Raw genomic sequence first — 22,827 nt, 5'->3', positions numbered from 1 at the left:
TTCATACAATGAAAGCCATGGTGCCACATGAAATGTGATAAAGCATGCTGAAACAAAACTTCTGATGCTTGGACCACTCTGATACAGCCCTTCAGTACTTTTCAGGGTGGCTGTCAAGATTCATGGTGGTCTGCTGCATATTGCACAACCTTACCATAATGTGGGGACAGTGTTTGCCACTGGTTGTATGACAAGCAGCTGAGGAACAGAAGCATGAGGAGGAGGACGAGGTGGAAGAGGAAGGGAGGAGGCAACCTAGACAGGCCCTTTCTGTCTGGGCTGTCCATGAAAAACTAACTCGAATGTGATACCAGTAAATACAGCCCCAATTCCCCAGTCACCAACAGACCCACACCTTACCTTCCCTCTCACTCTGACCATCGGCTTGGCTACAATGCAAAAATAAAATCTCCCACAAAATAAACATTCCAAACCAAATTTATAAGTGAAATCATGCCATATTGCAAACAAAAACTAATTTACCCTTATGCATTCCCTTAGTGCTTGTTTTGCTTTTGTCTTCACCTGTCCTCGAGCTCCTATGCGGTCCTATCCCAGTAGCTGCAGCATGACTAATGTAAGGCATGCTGCCTGCATTTCAATCAATGGGTGCATTGCAATCCCTGCATCTGTTTTCAGAGGCTATCCAATTTAGCCCCCACCATCTCACAGATATGCACAAATGTAATTGGTCTTTTCCCCTTCACTTTCTTTCCCCTCTTTTTCCCCTCCAGGTAACTCATGCTGGGATAAAGTTCCATGGACATTCAGTGGCCATTTTTTATCTGTCAGCCTGGACAGCGAGTGTTGGTAAGCTGTTTGACACAAGATCCTATCCTTACCCAAAGCCCAAGCATACAAGGGTTAATAATTAATGAGGGATTCATTATTGCTTTCTTCCTTACTCCAGGAGCATAAAGTCAATTGAAATGCTCCCAACACTTCCCTAGAAGGAATCAGCAGATGAGCCACTGAGCACGGGACCTTCCAATCTCATTGGACTCAGCACTACATTATGCAGTGTGATTGGTCACTGACTATTATGGGTGATTCTTGACTTCTAAAGACTTGAATCGAACTGAGAAATCTCTAATCGTCTCAAGTTAAATACTGAAATCTGAGTGAACATTTGATTCAATTACAAGATTCCATCAGACCCTGAAGGATGTAATCATTGGTACATATGGAAGAGATCAGTAAGAACATGTCTACCATTCTGTGGCTCGGATCCTTGTTGTGCACTTTCAATCTGAACTCTCTAGCATGGTTAATTGGTGAGATAACAACTGGCAATAGCATGGAAGAGTAAACTGTCAAAAACAGTTTTAGGAATAGTTCACTAGTGCACTTCCTCAGACAACATGAGATTGAAACATAAAGCCCAAAGTGTTTAGTTCCATAATTGGGTTTTTGTTTTGATGGCTCAGGGCGGAAATTGCACCTGATCCACATCCTGGTCAGAATTTTATGCCCCCGCACACCCCTCCCCCACCAAGGAGCAGGCTGGGAGGTGGGGGGGGAACATAAAATCATGTAGGATGGTGGGGGCGTTGTGCCCATCGCCTATTATCCCCTCTGGTATCTTACCAGTGATGAGGAAAGAGGCAGGTGGCCCACCCTTAGGCCAATTGAGGCCCTCAAATGGCCAATTAATGGCTATTTAAGGACCTCTGCCCACAGCTGCTGTTATCTTATCAGCAGAGGGTGAGCACTTTGCCACCTGTGGAGGCTGCCCAGTGATACCTGGCAGCTTCTTTGCAGGCTGGGTGTGCCCTCCTGATCGGGTACCATGAGCCCTACGGAGGGCCCTTCAATGGTACCAGTTGCTCCCGCTGAAAGCCCCCCCCCCCCCACCCTTTCAATCGACCCCCTCACCAAGGCCTGGCAGATTGGCACCATTCTTACAAGGCCAGCACCCATTGTGGCCCTTCTCGCTGGGTGCAGTCCCAGTGGTGGACACCACTCCCAGTGGAGCTGCTGGCAATGAAAAGCTGCTGGCCCTCTGATTGGCCAACAGCTCTTGGAGGTCGAATGTCCTGTCTCAAAGGGATGGAACCCACAACTGCAGGTAGCTAATTGCCTGAGGACTGATAAATGCAATTGTGACTTCCAGGGCCGGCAGAGGCAGGCTTGACCTGGCTTTCCAGCCGGTGGGTGAGGCCATCATCTCCTCGTGAAATTACAGCCTCTATCTCACCTGACATTCACACATGTGCTCGTTCCAGATGATCACTAGACAGTGATCAGCTGTCAATAATCAGGCTGATTTTCATCTCCTTTGCCAAGGAACATCAAAATCAATTGTAGCGCCCTACTGCCACCTGGCTGCGGTCAGCTCGCTCGCGCAGATCAAGAATCAGACTGCGGCCTTCTGGTTTGTATGACTCAGCTACACGCTCAGTTGATCAACTGAGCTACTGATGAAGTTTATTCCATAGTGTTAGGTTGTAGGCAAGTCATTTTAATATGAAGCACTGTCCATTTCTCAGAGTCTAGTACTGTATACACATTAAAATTCGCAGAACAAACTCTCAAGCAAATTTATCTATCTCAGTGCAAACAACTTTATTCCTTCACAGGCCTCATTTCATATTTCAACAGTATTCTGATGTTAGTTTCAGCCTGTTTGACATACAGTTGTATATTCACAATAGAATTGAAGTCAACAAAGAAAAAGCATTCACTTTGCTCACTTAAATATAAGCCATTCAAAGATTAAAGCCTTTTTAAAAATTAATTGACTCCCTTGGAATCAGCAGCAACATGCACATTGTGAAATCTTGATTTTCTGTCAGATAGCTACTAAAGTGTCAGATGTTAGTTAATTTCACTGTACCAAGAGGATGTTAAAAATAAAATGGCCATCATATTATAAATCTAGTGGATAAACATGCACAAAAACTATAACGTTGGTGATTCCGAAAAAGCTGTCTGATAAAAAGGTATCTTTTAATTAAATACCATGAATTATTTGAAATGGAGTCTAGTACTAAGCATCTTGAAAAGATCAAAAGCTGAAATATCTTAAATTGAAAGGATGTAAACTATTTTGTTATTTATAGAAGAAATGCTAGATCAGTATTACTGTGGACATGCTTCAATATAAATATGATGAGGCTTGAGAGACTCTAATAACTGCTGGCATTAATCTGTGACCACTTGATGTAAAAAGCATGTCATCAAATTAGTTGACAGATAAAGTGATTCTGACCAAGGAAAACTCACCAACTGTCAGTTGCCCAGTAATCTGTCCAAGGTTATTCCGAGCATTCACGGTTACATTTCTGTCAGACTGCAACATCAGTGGGCTGTCCTGAGAAATAATGACAAGAGAGGAAAAATGGGGTGGGAAGGATAAAAATGATACTGAGGTGAGTTTGAAGAATGCAACATAACATTACCAGAAAGGGTTTACAGTCTCCTCCTTGTAATCCAAAGTCATTTAATTCAAATCTTCTGGTAACTTAATTTTGTTAGCACTAAATTCCCACTTGGGTGTGTTATTGCAATGCTGTTTATATTGCATGATCTAAATTTTTGGATAATTCAACATTTTTAGCACTACAAAAATGACTGAATTATCAAGAGTAGACTGTATTAATCTTTTATAGAAATCTATTTTAAAGTGCGTTATCAAAGCTTTTACATTCTTGTTCAATCATTCCCCTTATGGACATTGTTTTCTTTCTATGGCTAATAATTAGTGACTAAATTAATAACAAGTTGTTTTTTGAACTACATTTAAGGCCCTGTATAGCCCTAACTGTTCCCATTCCTGCATCAAGCATATTTGAACACCTAGAGGCAGCAAATGGAGGAAAATCAGGCTTGGAGGATCAAAAGGGATCTTGCTTGATTTTCCATCCATTAATTTAAATAGCAGACAGGTGACCAAAATAATGTAAGTAGAGCCTACAGACATGTTCCAGGCCAAGGTCGTAGCCCAGAGCACTCCAGGTTCTGCTAAATAAAATAGGCCTTCTTATAAAGCAGGCCTATTAAAAACATGAACAGCTGTTTTAAGCTGACTTGAACAGTTCAGGTCTAACTGGCACACTCAAGCTGCTGGCAAGCTCTACCTTTTGCAACCCACCCCCCCAGCCCCTGCCCAGTGGGTACCCAAATGTTACCAATTATTCTAATTGCCCAGCCCTGGAAAGTGCAGAGGGGGGAGGGGGGAGGGGGGGGGGGGGTGGGGGGGGGTCAAGGTCCTAGGTCATTGGCAGCATTGCTTCATGCTCCATCATAGTTATGGAGGTAGAGAATGATTGCACATTTGCTGCTCTATTATCATTTAAAAAAAAGACAGAAAAAAAATCCTTGATGGTTAAATACAAAAAAACTGTCTGATTATTATATGTCTTACAAAGTTTGATGCATTTTAAAATTTATATTTAAGGATCATGAAAGTCACAATGAAGCTGGAAAATATTGTCATTTTGATTTCCAGCTTGCATTTACAGTTTAAGCAAACAGCCATATTCCCACTTTCAAAATCTGAGGCCTGATGGGCCATACAGTGCAGTTTGCACCTTACTACACAGCAACATAGGAACAGGAGTAGGCCATTCAGACCCTCAAGCAGTACTGCCATTCAATTAGACCATGGCTGATTTGTATCTTAACTCTATTTACTTGCTTTTGCTCCATATATCTTGAGACCCTCACCTAACAAAAATCTATCAACCCAGTCTTGAACATTTCAGTTGACTCAAAATCTACAAGCATTTGGGTCAGGTTCCTAGGTAAATGGGATGGAGGTGAGTGTAGAGACCAGTATTTCCCGCAGAGCCAGGGGTAGTAGCAACAAGGTGTTGAGCAGAACTGACATTGAGAGAGCAGCAGCCTGTCAAGGGTTAAATGAAACCCAGAGACCTTATTGTGAATAAATATGATTATTTCTATTGGTGTGCAACTGGAAAACTAGGGAGTGGAAAACAAATGTTAAAGTATTTGTGGAAATCATGTGATCCAATGGCATGTGACCAAGTATCACATGGTCAGAATGTCACATGACCAAACCTCCAGCAAAGACTCCAACCAGAGTCGGCAACCCTACTTTTGGGGGAGGCTATTTTAAATTTATACTGTCCTTGTGTGCAGAAGTGCTTCTTGATTTCACTCTTGAATGGCCTAGCCCTAATTTTAAGATTTATCGGTCAGCCCCACTTTGAATACTTCTGTGTGTTTACCTTTGGGTCCTGAAATTCCACATGGGGATCTCCTGCCATAACTTCAGTGCAAGACTGGTGGAATCCCAGAAAAATGGTGTAAACCAACATTTTCAGCCATATGTGCTGTTTCTGATAGAGTTCTAGTGGTTTCCCATCAAAGTTTAGGCAGGAGTCCAGGAGAATCTCTGTAGAATATCAGGGCCATAGAGTTTCCTAATGAGCCTGCATCCAATGTGCTGTTGTGTATACGAGAATTCAAATTATTTGTTGTGTTGTGACAGGAACACACAAGCACTGGAGAGGGTGAGAAATAAGACCTTAGCATAGACAATAATGTAATCTTAAAGTGTGATGAAAGATAAATTGGCAAACAGAGCAAATGACAGCCACTGAAAGCCAGTTACAGAGAAATTACATCAACTGTTATTTCATGTTAAGACTTTGTTTATCCACCTATTTCTCCCTCCCTCCTCTCATGCATGCTGTGATTCTCACAATAGGTTGTAATTCCAAGAATATCAGTTATCCGCTTGCTCAAGTGATCAATCATTCATATGTGAATCTTGATAGTGTATCTAAGCAGGCTATTCAACTGGCGAAGACAGGACAGAGATAGGCTAGCAGAATGGGCAGGCAAGTGGCAGATGAAATTTAATACTGAGAAATGTGAGGTAATACATTTTGACAGAAGGGATAGAGGGAGGTAATATATACTTACTGGCACAGTTTTAAAGAGTGTGCAAGGACAGAGCGACCTGGGGGTTCATGTGCATAGATCTTTGATGGTGGCAGGAAATATTGAGAGAGTAATTAGCAAAGCATATGGGATCTTGGGCTTCATAAATAGAGGTATTGAGTACAAAAGCAGGGAAGCTATACTGAATCTTTATAAAACTCTGGGTTGGCAACAACTAGAATATTGTGTCCCATTCTGGTCACCACACTTTAGGAAGGATTTAAGGGTCATTGAGAGGGTGCAGAAGAGATTTGCCAGAATGGTTCCAAAGATGACGGAATTTAGCTATAAGATTTGTTTGGAGAAGCTGGGTTTGGTCTCCTTGCAGCAAAGGAGATTGAGTGGAGATTTGATAGAGGTGTACAAGATTATAATATGTTTAGCTAAGGTAGACACAGAAAAGCTGTGGTATTATTAGCTTGATGGTACAAGGTCTAAGGGATACAGATTTAAGGTTTTGGGCAAGAGATGAAGGGTGAATGTTGTTACGGGAGGGGTGGGCGGGAGGTTGGAGGAATGGGGTAGGTGACTTCCACTTTTCACCCCTCAACTGACAGTAGACAGTGTTTCTTTTTTAAAAAAAGAAAGATTGTTTTAATCTCTGTGTGTTTGAGGTTAAATAAACAGACAAACAACAGGTTTTCTCGTTGGATAAAAAGAAAGATATATTATTTATTAAACAATACCCGAAAATATTTGCAATCTCACCCACTCACACATGCACACACAAGAAGAGATAGAATTTAGAGGATAGCATGCATTTAGGCCCGATTGTTGTAAAAAGAGTTCACTTTGAAACCTTCTTGGTTTTCCAGGAGGAAATTTTAACAGCGGTGAAGGCCTGGTGTTCCTTTTCTTGGTTTACTGAAGTATTGCAGGCTCCTCTGTTTAAGACTTAGTCAAAATCAGTGGTGAGAAACCTGTCACAATTTCTCAGGTGGGGAGTTTTCAAGGTCACCTTGCAGTCTCTGCTTCTGTGGTTTTAAAGATGTTACAGGCAAGGTCTTCTTCTTGGCTGGAATGGATTTCTCAGCTTTCCTGGCTGGCTAGCTTTCTGTTTCTGTCTTTCAGAAAGCTCTTGTTTAAGAAAAAAACCTTGTCAAGTTTGGTTCAGTCAGGTGACCATAGATGCTCTCCCCTGGTGTGTTCATACAATGTCTTTGAACGTGTGGCCATTGCTATACAATGAAGTTTGAATGTGGCTTATCTTGATAAAGTGGTGTGATGTCCCACCTATTATCTTGGCTTTGAATCCAGAGACTGCCTGTCTGCGAAGGCCTTTGTCAACCCAATTCTTGAAGATAGGAGCCATTTAGCATTGAATGGGCTGTTTAGCATTTTAATGTGCCTTGCCCAGGACTAGTCCAGATGTGATGATGGATTTAGTCTCTAACAGTCACTATGTACATCTGCAGTACAGGAGAGGTCACGTGACCTCTTACTCCATCTTGTCTGCAGCAAAAGTGTGTCCAGTTCATTTTTACAGTTCATAATTGTTCCAGTTCTCTTTAGTTCATAACTGTTCCTCACATGAGCGTGAAATGTGAGGAAGAACTTTTCTACGCAGCAAGTGGTAATGACCTGGAAAGCGCTGCCTCTGAGGGTGGTGGAACGGAGGCGGACAATGATTTCAAAAGGAAATTGGATGGACACGCGAGGGAAATAAATTTGCAGGGCTATGGGGATAGATCAGTGGAATGGGACTGACTAGATTGCTCTATGAAAAGCAATGGACTTGATGGGCCGAATGGCCTCCATTTGTGCCGTAATGACTCTATGAGATCACAGCCAAAGCTAGCCCTCGTCTCACCTGACATCCACCCACACAAACCTTTTCCAAATCTCTAGGTACAGTGAAATAGAAGAATTAAACAAAAACAACAGACATTGAAAATCTGAAATAAAATGTGAGCACACAGCAAGTCAGTTAATATCTGTAACAAGAAAACACAGATTATTACAAAAGCAAAATACTGCACATACTGGAAATCTGAAATAAAAACAGAAAATGCTGGAAACAGCAGCTCAGGCAGCATCTGTGTTCTGACGAAAGGTCACTGACATGAGATGTTAACTGTTTCTCTCTTCACAGCTGCTGCCCGACTTGCTGAGTATTTCCAGTATTTTCTGTTTTGAAATACAGATTATTGATGTATTGGGGGTATAACACTGCATCAGGGCTGAAAGATAAACAAACACTTGCATAAGGTTGTAAAGAAATGGACAGCAAAGGGAGAGAGAGAGAAAAATCATCAGATACATCAATTACAGAGAGCAAGTAATAAAAACAAGAAATGCTGGAACCACTCAGCAGGTCTGGCGGCATCTGTGGAAAGAGAAGCAGAGTTAACGTTTCGGGTCAGTGACCCTTCCTCGGAACAGAGAGTAAGCAAATGGATTGAATGACCTGAAAAATGCTTATAGAGGTCAGAAAATCAAACCTGAGCTCTTCTGAGGTTATACATGCTCTGATTTTACTGGAAATCATTATTTTCAAGGAGTAAGATACCATAAAGCAAATGTGAGGAAGAAACTAAACTTGACTTACAGTACAACGGCATCACCCAAAAAACATCATTATTGCAAATGAGATATTACACATTGCACCATATAGAGGGGATCCCATTTCCTACTTCTAAACTCATGAGGTAAATACGGGAACGGTAACTACTTGTAAATTTCAGGCTCCAAGTCAATGACTTGTTTTGCATCTGAAACAAAATGTGACATCTGAGGGGGAATTTTATGCCCCCTCCGCTTGGGGTTTGGAGGTGGGAAGAGCATATCATCGGGTGGGATGGTGGCATGGTGGGGACCCCACCACCTTTCCACCTCCACCCAAATTAAATCCGTGGTGGGAAGGCTTGTGAACAGCCTTCCGAACCTGCTGCCAGTTGAGGCCCTTAGGTGGGATATTAATGCCCAACTAAGGGCCTCATTCTGCCACTGCCGTAATTAACCCAGTGGCAGGCGGGCCTGTCGCCACATGGGGGAACACACAAAGCAAACCTGTGTGTGGGTTGCTTGCTGGCTCCAGGGAGGGGGTAGGTGGGATCCCTTGTTAAAAGGTACGTAGTGCCTGAACTAGAGACCTGGCATCGGGAAGGGGGTTCTGCTGAGAGCCACCCCCTGCCCTTGCTGTCCAACCACCGCCCCCACACCCCCTCTTCTGTGACCCCCACCCTGCAAAACCCTTCCTGCAAAGACTTACCTCTGGTCTGGTTTCAAGGCCTCAGATCATTGCTCCACCGGCAGCAGCCACTGTCTCTGTGGTGGCGCTGCTCAGCGAAAGAGCTGCCAGCCTCTGATTGGCCGATGGGACTTCCGCCGCCGGGATCCTTGATCCCGGGGAAGGCCGACCACTGTCCACTTAAGTATCTAATTGGCACCTGATTCGGTTGGCCTTCCCCAGAGAAGGTGACGCAGAGTTCTCGCTGATACTTTTGCTGGTGGTCAAGATCCCCGTCGCCCGGATAAAATCCCGGCCCTGGTGTGTGACAAACATGTACTAGACTAATGCTTGTGCTTGTATTCACACACTTTCTGTCTCTCTTCTCCTCCACTCTATTAGGACATCTCCCTGTTTGTTTCTTTTCTGCCACCACCTCTCTACCTCAACACTCCTCTCCCCCACAGCACATCTGTTTGCCTTTCTCTTTCTTCTCTCAATTTTCCTGAGGCTTCAAAAATACATATAGTCAGGAGTTAGTTTCTTGCATGTTTTTTTTGTGGTCTCCTTTTTCACTTCCCTTTTCATCTAACTTTCTCCTTTACCTCTTTTGTTTTGTTTCTTTATACTTTCCTTCCTCACTAGTGTTAGCTTGGCTCAACAGTAGTGCTCTCTCTGAGTCAAAAGGGCCGGGTTCAAGCAAATTTCAGGCCTGATACTTCCAGGGAGTACTGAAGGAGTGTGGGTTGTTGGAGGTGCCATCTTTTAGATAAGATGTTTAAACTTTTGAAAGAACCAGTGCAGATTCGATGGACGAACTGGCCATCTTCTGTGCTGTACTATTCAATGATTCTGTAAACCGAGGTGAAGTTGACCTTTTCTTGTGAACGTAATAGTTCTTGTGGCACAGCTTAACCAACTGTAAGGATTTCTTCAGATGCCCTGGTTTACATTGATCCAAAACAGCTTAACTGGTCATTTATCTTATTTGCTGTTTCTCCACTGTCCCTGTCCCTGTCCCAGTCCCATTTATTCTTCTTCCATGCACTGTGTAACTTCTCGCTATTTGGTGCCTTTCCCTAATGGGACTTCCAACTTCAGAAACTCATTCAGCAGTGAAATTCAGATATAAGCCTGCATTCTACTAATTCGCAGCATGAGCTTTGTAGCTTGAGTGTGCTGCTCACCACATCATCCTTACTTCTATTATATTAAAAGGCTGTCTAACTTAACGAGCTTAGAACAGCTCCACAGTGATAATTACAATGTCAACTGTCCATTAGATTGTTAAACATCTAGTAAAATAAATATTGGTTTCTATTAATAATTATAACATGCTGTTGTGTGTATTTCAGTTGACAAATACTGAAACTGTGAAAGGGTAAAAAGACATGTCATTTGAATCTATGCTTGCACTACCATTACTTTCAAAGGAATGACCTTGCATTTATTTCACACCTTGTGACATTCCTCAGAGATATCCCAAAGTGCTTCATGTGCAATGAATTACTTCAAAGTGCAATCACCATAATGTAGGTGAACAGGGAAATTCAGTAAGTAATCAGAGCCAAATGCATTGCCTGCTGTCAAAATACTTCCTTGTATTTTTATATTAACAGGTTATATAATAAGATTATTACTCTGTCATATGATCTGACCTCAGTTCCTAAATATTCAACACGCTATAATTTATTAAAATTATGCTTACTAAATTTTATCATAATTTCTTTCGCTTCAACATCCCCTAATCCACTGATATTTTTCTGCAATGCTGTCAGGTACTTTTTTTGCTATCTGTCCATCACTCTTAATGTGTACTAATGTCCTTACCTCTGTCTCTCATCTTAATCTCTATTACCAGCTAGACCCTTTCTTTTTCACATGAATGGATGTCTTACCGCCAGTCTGATCTTTCTCTTTAATTGAAAAGGTGTTTTTTCAACAGGTTACCCCTGGTATCATCCCCCAGCAGTCAGTGGGCTGCATAGACCTATACCAACAACCCGGTGAACTGCAAGTGAAACACTTGAGAGAATCATTCAATTTTATTTACATGCCAATGACCCCTGTCTACCTCAACCAAGAGGCCATTGCTCATGTTTGAGACTCAACAGGTTATTTGACCACAGCAAACATCACAGATAACTCAATCCTGACCTTACATCATTCTTAGGAGCTCGTAAGCTGCCAGACCAGTGACCAAAAGCAGAACACCTGATCATGTCTTGCCCTCCTCCTCAAACACATGGATACTGAGACCCATGGTAGCACCATTACCTTCAGCCCAGCAGTTACCAAATAATTCACCACAGACTGAGAATCAAACTTGGCATCTTCCCAATCTTTATAACTCAGCTATTCACTGTAAGATCTTATTGGGTCATGGAGCAATGTTAATTCTTCACATATATCTCTATCTATACATACATTCATAAAAAGATTCAGACTGGGGTGTCACACTTTTCCAAATGCAAATTTTGTCGCCCTTCAAAACAAAAAAAAGGCAAAATCATTGGCAGTGTCAGAGAAATGTCCCTAGTATCAGAAAATGCCTTAGTGGCAGAGGAATCAAAATCACTGTCACCTTAAATTAACCTTAGCAATTGCACATTAAAACAATAAAAGAAATTCTGACCTGTAACAAATCCAAGTATTGATTTTCAGAATGCAGAACAATTATACCTTGTAGCCTTAAAGTGGATGCCCATTTGAACACTGGTATCTACAGCCATGATGGTAGCAATCTGTGTTACAGCAAGCTGAGTTTGCATGAGAGCAGTCTGAGCTTGCATGGCAAGAAATTGAATATGGATGACAGCAGTCTGAGTTTCTACTGCAGCACCCAGACATTGGTTGGAATTTTTCCTTCGGCGGACAGGAGCCATCCACCAACTAAAAAGTCGGTGGCAAATACACCTCCACCTGGCCTGGGGATCCGATCTGCATTTTGTGGTTCCCAGGCCTCTAATTGGTCTGAGGCGGGAGTTCCATCTCATTGAGGCAGCAAGTCCTGCCTAATGGAGCTGCTAGCCAATCAGTAGGCTGGCAGCTCTTAGTCCCAGCAGCGCCACTGGGAGCACTGGCCATTGTTGGGACTGCAACCCAGCTTTGAGAACAAGATGTTGTGGAGCCCGAGAATGAAGGTAAGGTTTTGGTGCCTCGCCGGGGTGATTGGTCAGGCCTCGGTGAGGCAAGAGTGGTTGAATGGGGGGATGGGGGCATGTCGGATGTTGGGGGTGCTTGGGGCAGCAATGGGTGGCCTTCCATCGGGTACAGGGTGCCTGATGATGAGGGCTCCCCCCACCCCCCCACAGGCTGTCAGAGAGCTGCCTGCTATTGTCAAGTGGCTTTTCTCAGGCCTAGGCCGCCTGACCAGCCATGGGTAAAATTCCCGTGATGGTTGGCGGAGGCCCTTAACTGGCCATTAAGTGGTCACTTAAGGGCTTTGATTGGCCTGGGGATCGCGGGCCGTTTTTCGCTGCCACCACCCTGCATAAAGTGGGAGGTGCGAGCAGGTTGGGACGGGCCCCACAAATCTCCCGCTCCATTTTATGCCCTCCCCACCGCCACCGTCCCATTCTTTGGGGGACATAAAATTTGGCCACTGGGTGGCTTCTGCTTGTGCTGCAATGAAAGCTGAGATATCGACCATCAAATGCTGCATCATGGTTGGGTCCACAAGTGTGCTGATGGAGTTGGCCAGCACTTCCATGCTGGAAAATGATGGACTTCAGGCTCTGCGCAAAGCTCTATGCCAAATTAGTGCCAGACTCCTCCATGCTCCTTGACATTGGCAATGGCAGGTTTTCTGACAGGCCTGCAAATGGATCAAACATTTCATAGTGCATACTGTTATGACTGAGGCGGGAGGAGTGCATTGTTTTTCTAGTTCCAGTTCTCCACAGGTCACAAATATATTTAAATTTTTTCCCAGTTACTGATACGGTCAATCATCGACTTTATTTTTCTCCCAGAATAAAATACACCAACCAGATTTCTTTAATAAACAACAAAATTATTGTTTATTATAAAACAAGTCTTAACCAGCAATGGATGTAAAGCATTAACACACAGATTGAAATATAAAAGTTCCCTTTTTACCTTCATCCCTCACACACACACAATGACACTCAACAAAAAGAGATTTATTCTTTAGAGCTCTATTCCAAAAAAAGGTCAAAAAAGAATACTTAGGAGTAAATACTTGCTAATTTTTGACAAAAAAAAATATGGAAAGATGTCAGATTTCCTTTGTTTTGGTTTGGTGTGTCAAATATGTGTAAACGGCTGTCACTGGGATCTTCCTAGAACAGTTCTTGTCAGGCAACATTGAAGATCAGTTTGGGTAGGCTTTGCAGGAAAATGCAGCAACAGGGGCTTCAGGCAGTTTATTACACTTGCTTCTCAGAGCTTCTCAAAGAGATGGAAAACTGGCAGGCTTTTCAAAGAGCTGGAACAAGCTGAGGCTCCCTTGGCAAGTTTTCTCCAACTGTCTTTTTTAACACTGTCCATACCACCAAATCACTGTCCAAAGTGAAACCAAAACAATGTCACAAGAGTCAAGCCTTCTGACTCCTATAAATCTTGACCTGTCACTTCTTTGTAAACATCTTGCCCCAAGTCAAAAAATACACTGCTGGGTAATTATCTGAAAACAGTTGCCTTCCGGTAATTGTTGTTTCCGAGCTCAGTCCAAAAGACCTTCTGATGAGCACTTTTTAAAAAGAAAACCTAAGTTCCAAAATCTATGGTATCTTTTTCAGTTTTAAAACACAAATTCTCAGAATTTAACAAAAAAAGAAAGCACTCGTAACAATACCCATTAGTCTTCTTCTGTAGCCCACCCATCAAAGTCCTCATCTGAGTCTCCTGCTGTAAAATTCATGTGTGATCTCACTCTCTGGCAAGCTGGTACCTGCAACACCCTTTCCTCTACCTTGGCTGCAGGCCACTCATGCTCAGTGCCGTATCTATACCATCCTTTAAATGATAGTAATAAGCTGGTGGTTGTGAGTGTGAAATCAAGTATCGGTGTTTCTTCTTCATCGCTGTCTTCTTGCTCTTCCACCTGTTCCTCTTCCACCGTTCCCTGACCAGTTGATATTTCTTGGGTATCTGAAAAAATAAATATGCAATGATAGGGTTGTGGTTCGGGGGGCGGGGAAAATAAGAGGTGCATGCTTACACCATCTGCTGCTTGTAAATCAGAAGAGATTGTGGAATGAGGGGGAAATGGGATGCCAGAAAGAGGAACAGTTCTGAGGATAGCGTCATCTTTAATGCTTTCAGCCCCGCCAATGCCCACAACCTCAGTAAAGCCTGCTTCAATTGATCATGACCACCATCTCTTCCATGGGCATACAGTCACACCTGCTCCACCATTAAGGTCCTACTGCCTCTGGTTAAGTGCATCTTGTCCTGCAAGAGAGATGAAAGTGTGCCAGTGAATGTGGTCCAATGTGTTTGGATGATATGTCATGGTTGAATAAATGCCACTATGCGCAAGCTGTGAGATATGGGTGTCAGGCTTGCAGCAGTGCTAACTGTGTGAGGGTGAGGTCAAACATAGGAATATTAGGTATGAGTCACGATAGAGGTTATTGGTTGATGAGTGATGGCAGTGTGGTGCACTGAGCAATGGCTGAGGTTAGTGGGGCTGTTGATGGGGTATGGCATTTTAAGATACATTCACTGGCCTTGACCATACATGTGAGGTCATTGAATGTTTTGTGACACTGCATCCAGATCCTCAAAACTTGACTCCAGGCATTGGCCGCCACAGCTATCTGCTCCCAATGCCTTTGCAAAGTTTGTCCAGGGGGCCTCCCGGCCTCCTATGATTAGATTACATCTCTCCTCCTCTCCATCTCGTCCACCAAGGCCTCCAAAGCAGCAGCAGAGAACCTTACAGCGTGATGTCTCCCCTTTTGCACCACAATTCACTCTTCCTCCTCAGGTTCTCTTCCACAACCAGTTCCAGCACCTGATCTGGTGCAGGCTGCCTTTAAGTTGTGTTAGCCTTCTACAAACTTGGGCCCCCTGTTGAGGCATGCAGCCACTCAGCAGCATGCTTCAAGCTGGCTGCATAGAGCAATCATGCAAATTAGCAGGCAGCATGAAGTCGACATGTTGTCTACATGGCAGGAACGGACACAGGTTAATCACACATTGCAAATCCCACCCCCAAATTTTGTCTCCACTATACACCAGCCAACTCTGTTACTCAAATTCTTGAATGTTTTGCAACTTAGCTATGAATAATCATTTAAAATTAAAGTATTAGAAACGACAGCATATAGTACTTCTAAATGGGAGCTGAATTGCATTTGTGTCCAGGTTCAGTTATCCCCTTCCTCTAAACTTGCCTAACCTGAAGACTATTCACGGTGGTATTTCACTGATGATGAAATAATGTATAGGAAGTCTTCTGAAAGAAATGCACTTCATATCCACAAATGTTAGCTTTTTTACATTAGCAATTATAATTAGAAAACCGTGACTTCGGTTTTCCAATTATAGTAACCCATTTATTTTAAATAAATAACTGTCAGCATTACAACTGGAAAATCCAGGTTCAGATGTCAACTTTCATAATGGAAAAACTCATGAACACATTTTATAATGGATAAATTATAAATAAGTATCTCACCATCACAGTTAGTTGATGAACAAACTGAAGCACTCAAAATATTTTCTGTAAAAGATGTATTTCTTCTCAGTAACTAAACAAAATAAAAAAACTGAACGTACAAGATCAGTTTACTTATGTAGACCCTCACTCCTGGAGTCTACAGATTTATAATTCTTTTACTTTAGATTTATGAGAAATTACACTGGACACACACAAGATCTGTCTATAAGATTTTACTGTATCTTCAAGACAGATTCAAAACCACCAGTACTATACAATATAAGGTTCATAGCGAGCATTACACCAATAATATTACAAGAGATAACCATACATACAACCAGCAATGCATGATCAGTCCTTGTTGATTGTAGGTCTTCCTGGCAGATGACTGGCCAACTCACCTTCCTCCGATTTTATTAACAAGTGCTCTTTTTGCAATATATTTGATATACTTTTTCAGGGGTGGACCTGAGTTGTCACATTGACAAGGCCTTATGATCCTATCAAAGTTCTCCTTAATTTGACTTATCAAATTGGGCATCATGTTCTTTGTTTAAAAAGCAGCCTGTAGCTATTAGCATTACTTCAAAAAGTCTCTTGGCCTTGCAAAGCATGCTGGTAAATTTGGTCCAGTCTCTGTACAAATGGCTACAGTAAACAGCACTTCACATCCCATCTAAACTATCGATACCTTCGGGTTGGATAATTTTCGCAAATCTCAACCACAAGTTCCAGTTACTCGAGAATAGTAGTTTCTTAGACTTATTTTACATCTTTACTTAAACTTTACTTGTATGTCAACAAATTCATTAATTGTACCATAAAGGGTAAATTTTGCACTCCTATGCTCTTGCCTGGAGCATGTATTAGGACATTACTTATCCTAATCAATGAACATCTGTTAAGTTTAAGAAAAGGGAAATTTACTCTGAAATACTTTAAGGCAGGAATGTAGAGACAGCAACCAGCTGAAAATGAGGTGACCAGTTGAGGGGGTTATCTTGGTTGCAAAGAGGACTGTGGATGGATCAACGGACCAGGCAGCTAGATAGAAATACTGTAAGGGTTGGGATCTAATTGTCTATAAAGGGTGAAAGGCAGTTTGGGAGATTTATCCTACTCCCTCTTCTTCACAAGGCTACAATCTACAAACTGCCCCAGTAATGCGAGGCTTCATTGGCTTTGAAACCACCTTCTCAATCCTGCTCATCCTATGAACCCCAACCCCAGATTTCTGCTCCCTCCCAATCCAAGATGCCAGGTCTCTCTCTCAGTGCTTCCATCACCTGGACCATGCTCCAGTTACAACCTAAACACAGAACCACTCCCAATCATACAATGAACAGTCGTACTCACAGAATTGTGCATTTCAGTGAATGTCCCAGACTCCTGCATCACCATCCCTGGATATGTCCTGTCCCACTGGCAAGACAGACCCATCAGAGGTGGCGGCACAGTGGTATACAGTCGGGAGGGAGTATTCCTGGGAGTCCTCAACATTGACTCTGGACCCCATGACGTCTCATGGCATCAGGTCAAACATGTGCAAGGATCCTGCTGATTATCACCTATTGCCCTCCCTCGGCTGATGAATCAGAACTCCTCCATATTGAACACCACTTGGAAGAAGCACTGAGGGTCGTAAGGGCACAGATTATACTCTGGAAGGGGAAACTTCAATGTTACCAGCAAGAGTGGCTCGGTAGCACAGCCACTTATTAAGCTGGCTGAGTCCTGAAGAACATAGCTGCCAGACTGGGCCTTCAGCTGGTGGTGAGAGAACCAAAACAAGGGGCTGGATTATATTCGCGCGCCACGCTTTGAACTCAACGGCCTTCCGACATGGAAGAGCCACCGCACAGCCCCCAGGATATTACACACAGGTGCTGTTTTAAATAGAGGGGGTGGAGCAGCCACCCTTGATGACGTTGAGAGGACGGCTGCCACATCCCCGGCAATGGCATCCGGCGCCACCTCGCAGGCACCAGCGCCATTTTCAAAGGGCTTTAAGCTCTTAGAAGTAATTTTAATTTTTAAAGGTACAGGATTAGTTATTTTTTATTAACAGATAATAAAGATATGGAGGCCCTTCCCCAACGACCCCCCCATGGCCATTTCATTGCCTGATATTACTTACACCTGCCTTTTTCCTTACCTGAATTTTACCTCCCAACCTTCTAACCTTTGAGCTTCAACCCCTTCCCCCCTCCCCACATCCAATCAAGAGTATTTTCCCTACACCCCAGCCCTCCCGCCCTGAAAATTTTATTCCTCCCTCCTCCCCACCAGGGTCTCGCCTTGGAACTCCACATGGAGTTCTGAATGCGTGTGAGGGACGAACGGCCTCTGTAAAATTGGCGTGGGATGGCTGCCGCCAGCAGGTAAGTGAATTTGCATCTAATTTAGGCGAATTTGAATATGTAGATGAAAGTCCCGCTGGGGCTGCACCGAGGTCCACCTGCCACCGTTAATATGCAGCAGGTCCTTCTCGACGACAGGGGTTGAGGCGGGCTTTCCCTGCAGAATTTTACAGGCCCCCCCTGCCGCGACCCACGGTGCCGAGGGGCTCATAAAATTCAGCCCAAAATTTGACCTCATCCTCACCAATCGACCTGTCCAGGTGCATGTCTCAATGACAGTATAGGTAAGAACGACCACTGCACAGTCCTTGTGAAGACAAAGTCCAATCTTCACACGCAGGACAACCTCCATTGTGTTGTGTGGTACTAACACTGTAATAAATGGATGATTCAGATTGGATCTATCAGCTCATAGCTGGGTATCCATGAGGCACTGTGGGCCATCATCAGCAGCACAATAGCACACTACCACAATCTGTAACCTCATAGCCCAGCATAGCCCTGGCTTTACCAGCCAGGCAGCCAACCCTGGTTCGACAAGGAGAATAGAAGAGCATGCGAGAAGCAGCACCAAGTGTACCTAAAAATGACGTGCCAACCTGGTGAAGCTACAACACAGGACTACATGCTTGCTAAACGGCAGAAGCAGAATGCTCTGGGCAGAGTTAAGCAATCCCACAACCAACTGACTGGATCAAAGCTCTGCAGTCCTGTCACATTCAGCATGAATGGTGGACAATTAAACAACCAACAGAAGGAGGAGGCTCCATGAACATCCCCATCCTCAATGATGGAGAAGCCCAGCACATGAGTGCAAAATGCAAGGCTAAAGTGTTTGCAACCATCTTCATCCAAAAGTGTCAAGTGGATGATCCATCTCAGCCAGCTCATGAGGTCTCCACAATTTCAGAAGTCAGTTGTTACCCAATTCAACTCACATAATGTGATATTAAGAAACGGCTGAGTACACTTGATAAGAACATAAGAAATAGGAGCAGGAGTAGACCGTATGGTCCCTCAAGCCTGCTCCACCATTCATGGCTGATCTTCCCCCTCAACTCCACTTTCTTGCCCATTCCCCATATCCCTTGATTCCCTGAAAAACTAAAAATCAGTCTATTTCAGCCTTAAATATACTGAACGAAGGAGTATCCACAACCTTCTGGAGTAGACAATTCCAAAGATTCACAACCCTCTGAGTGAAGACATTTCTCGTCATCTCAGTCCCAAATGATCCACCCTTTATCCTGAGACTGTGCTCCTGTGTTCTAGATTCCCCATCCAGGGGAAACAACCTCTCAGTGTCTAGCTTAACAAGGCCCTTCAGAATCTTATATGTTTCAATGAGATAACCTCTAATTCTTCTAAACCCCAGAGAGTAGAGGCCCAATTCACTCATCCTCTCATCATAGGACAACCCTCTCATCCCAGTGACCAACCTAGTGAACCTTCACAGTACCATCATAAATGCAATTACATCCTTCCTTAAATATGGAGACCAAAACTGCTCACAGCACTCCAGGTGTGATTGCACCAAAGCCCTATACAATTGTAACACGACTTCCTTATTCTTGTACTCCAATCCCCTCACAATAAAGGCCAACATGCCATTTGCCTTCCTAATTGCTTACTGGACGTACATGCTAAATGTTTGTGTTCCTTGTACGAATATACCCAAGTCACTTAGAACATCAACATTTAAAAGTTTCATGCCTTTTAAAAAATATTCTGCTTTTCTATTCTTCCGACCAAAGTGAATAACCTCACACTTACCCGCATTATACTCCATCTGCCACTTTGTACTTTTTTATTCATTCATGGGATGTGGGCGTCACTGGCTAGGCCAGCATTTATTGCCCTTGAGAAGGTGGTGCTGAGTTGCCTTCTTGAACCGCTGCAGTCCATGTGGGGTAGGTACACCCACAGTGCTGTTAGGAAGGGAGTTCCCGGATTTTGACCCAGCAACAATGAAGGTACGGCGATATAGTTCCAAGTCAGGATGGTCTGTGGCTTGGAGGGGAACTTGCAGGTGGTGGTGTTCCCATACATCTGCTGCCCTCGTCCTTCTAGTTGGTGGAGGTCGCAGGTCGCTGTCTAAGGAGCCTTGGTGCATTGCTGCAGTGTATCTTGTAGATGGTACACACTGCTGCCACTGTGCGTCGATGGTGGAGGGAATGAATGTTTGTGGAAGGGATGCCAATCAAGCGAGCTGCTTTGCCCTGGATGGAGTCAAGCTTCTTGAGTGTTGTTGGAGCTGCACCCATCCAGGCAAGTGGAGAGTATTCCATCACACTCCTGACTCCAACGACTTGGTGCATATCTTTGAGGATTATGACTGGTAAGATATTTGCACTAGCGCCGGTGTCAATCTTGACATTTAGTGTATGTTTGCCAGCTTTCTTTAGGTACGTGATGTTGCTAGTGATGAAAGCTTCCATTTGTAGGACCTCATCAACATGGCACGTCAGGTTCAAATGTGGAATGCTTGCTCATCTTCTGACTGAGACTTGCTCCTACCTGAGTTTTGTCTCAGGTCTATTTTGCTGTGGACCTCATGCATTTATATATGCATCTGGCGCTTTCCTTGCTGCTGTTGCCATACGGTCTATTTGTTTGCGTCCGACCGTGACTTCTGGATTTGTCTTTGGAGGCAGAATTCCTGCATCGGCAGGCCCAATGTCCTTTTACATCTCACGCCTTTCACAGATCACGAAATGCAGGACAACTTTGCCATGAGTGGGACCAACCACATTTACCACACAGCTTGCTTGTCCTTATCGACCTGGTTATGGTGCTGATACTGTTGGTTGCAACTTGTGTTTGCAGTTGCTGTTGTCCAGCTACAATGGCTTCGTACTTTCTGCCATCTTCCAGAAGTGCGTCAATGCTGTGACCTTTCTTTTTCCCCAAGAGGTCTTTCTGGAATGCTTCAATGGGTGTTGATACGATCACCAGCTCCATTATTCGATCTGACAGCTCAGCTTCTGAGAAGTTGCATTCGTTGCCCTAACTACGGCATCTACTGACGCACTGGTCTATTGATTCTTGTGGCTGTTGCCTGTAGGACATCATTATTTTTACAGCTCGCTTTTCTGGTTCGGTAATTACTTGGTCTGTAAAGCAGAATCGCATTCTCTGGTGGAACAGTTTGAACTCAGATAGGATATCCAAGGCTTTCCATTTCATGCTGGGAAATAATTTGATATCCATTTTTCTGCTGTTCTTTTGCTTTAAATTTTGCTTTAAGAACATCCTGACTTGGAACTATATCGCCGTTCCTTCACTGTCGCTGGGTCAAAATCCTGGAACTCCCTTCCTAACAGCCCTGTGAGTATACCTACCCCACATGGACTGCAGCGGTTTAAGAATGCAGCTCACCACCACCTTCTCAAGGGTAATTAGGAATGGGCAAAAATTGCTGGCCTGGCCAGTGACGCCCACATCCCAGGAACGAATAAACAAAAAGATTGATGATATAACCAACAACTGCCAAGTTATTTGCACATAATAGGTCACCCATCCCTTGCAGTGGCACATTAACAATGCAATGCAGATACGGCAAGTCAGCTTGGAAACCACACACGTTCTACCTAGTAGACACAAGCGGACCAGCAGTGGCAGGATTATCAGCATGTAAGGACCTCAGCATCATAACTATCCTCGAGAGCATTGCCAAGGGGAAATCTCCAAGGACCGGAAGCTGCTCACAGACTCTGACCAGCATCAAACATTGCAGTCTGGAAATCCAGCAACAGAACAAATATGCCAAGCCTTCACTTCTGCTTTATAGAGAAGTGCCAGCACCACAACAAGCCAGAATGGATAAGTCTCCCCATAAGACCAAGCATTCTTCCCCCAAAAAGTCCTCGACCTTGAGCCCCAAGCCTTCAAACACGGAGGATGAGGAGAGGTGAAGAATACTCAATGTCCTGAAGAGGCAGAGGAGGAATGAGTTGAAGCATTGTCTGTTAGCTTTTTGAGGTGAGGTGCCGGAACATTCCAAGAACGACTAGGCCCCAAAAGTGGTCATCTTGAAAAAAGCAACAGAGTATATTAGCAGGCTGAAGGCAGAGCATCAGAAACTGAATGCAGAGAGGGAGAAACTGCAGAAAGAACAGCAACAGATGAGACGCAAAGTCCCTGAGCAAGGGTTGTCAAACCACCAAGACGACCTATGGACTTTTGAGTCACTATTCTTGTAAATTTCATAATCTCTAGCCATGTGTGAATAATTTTGATGTTATCTAATTTTATGTGCTTTTACTTTTAGCATACAATACTTATCTTTGGAAAGAAGGGGGATATTGTGTGACTGCCTTTAAGAGTGATGTACTTTTAAGATCTTAGTATGCTAATAAGCCTCATGCCAGGACGTAGTCATGTGACTGCATGCCAGCCCCACTCTGTACTGTAATACCAAGAGACAAGACCTGCAAATAGATAGCTCTGTACTGCATATAGTTGTTACCTGTTTAATAAACTTGAGATCGTCAACTACCTGAACTCCACACATCTCACTTTGTGTTGCACCAGACATTCTCATTCCACTTAGAATCTGTTTGTTCCTCTAAGTACACAAATAATCTCCGAGATATGGAGGTCTCCTATGATGGCACCAAGATCGACAAAGGTGTGGTTGTGGTTCAGCACTTGGTGATCGGTGTGGAGGGTGAACTTCCTATCATAGAGACACATGTGCCAATGTTCACAAGCGTGGATGCAGGCTACTGCTTCCCATTCTCCAGTGGAGTATTTGC

The 22,827-nt window shown here is 43.6% G+C and overlaps 1 protein-coding gene across 1 annotated transcript in view; it reads right to left on the bottom strand.

The window, feature by feature from the left end:
* The window catches only part of LOC137371861 (zeta-sarcoglycan), a 580,156-nt gene that overhangs the window by 159,218 nt on the left and 398,111 nt on the right, over positions 1-22,827 (bottom strand). Inside the window, exon 3 of the mRNA XM_068034825.1 lies at positions 3,226-3,313. Coding sequence (XP_067890926.1) covers positions 3,226-3,313 — 88 coding nt within the window. The remainder of the gene's footprint in view (positions 1-3,225; positions 3,314-22,827) is intronic.

This window comes from Heterodontus francisci, chromosome 1 (assembly GCF_036365525.1).
Source record: "Heterodontus francisci isolate sHetFra1 chromosome 1, sHetFra1.hap1, whole genome shotgun sequence".
In the NCBI taxonomy this organism is placed as follows: domain Eukaryota; kingdom Metazoa; phylum Chordata; class Chondrichthyes; order Heterodontiformes; family Heterodontidae; genus Heterodontus; species Heterodontus francisci.
This window is presented reverse-complemented; position numbering and strand designations above follow the sequence as displayed.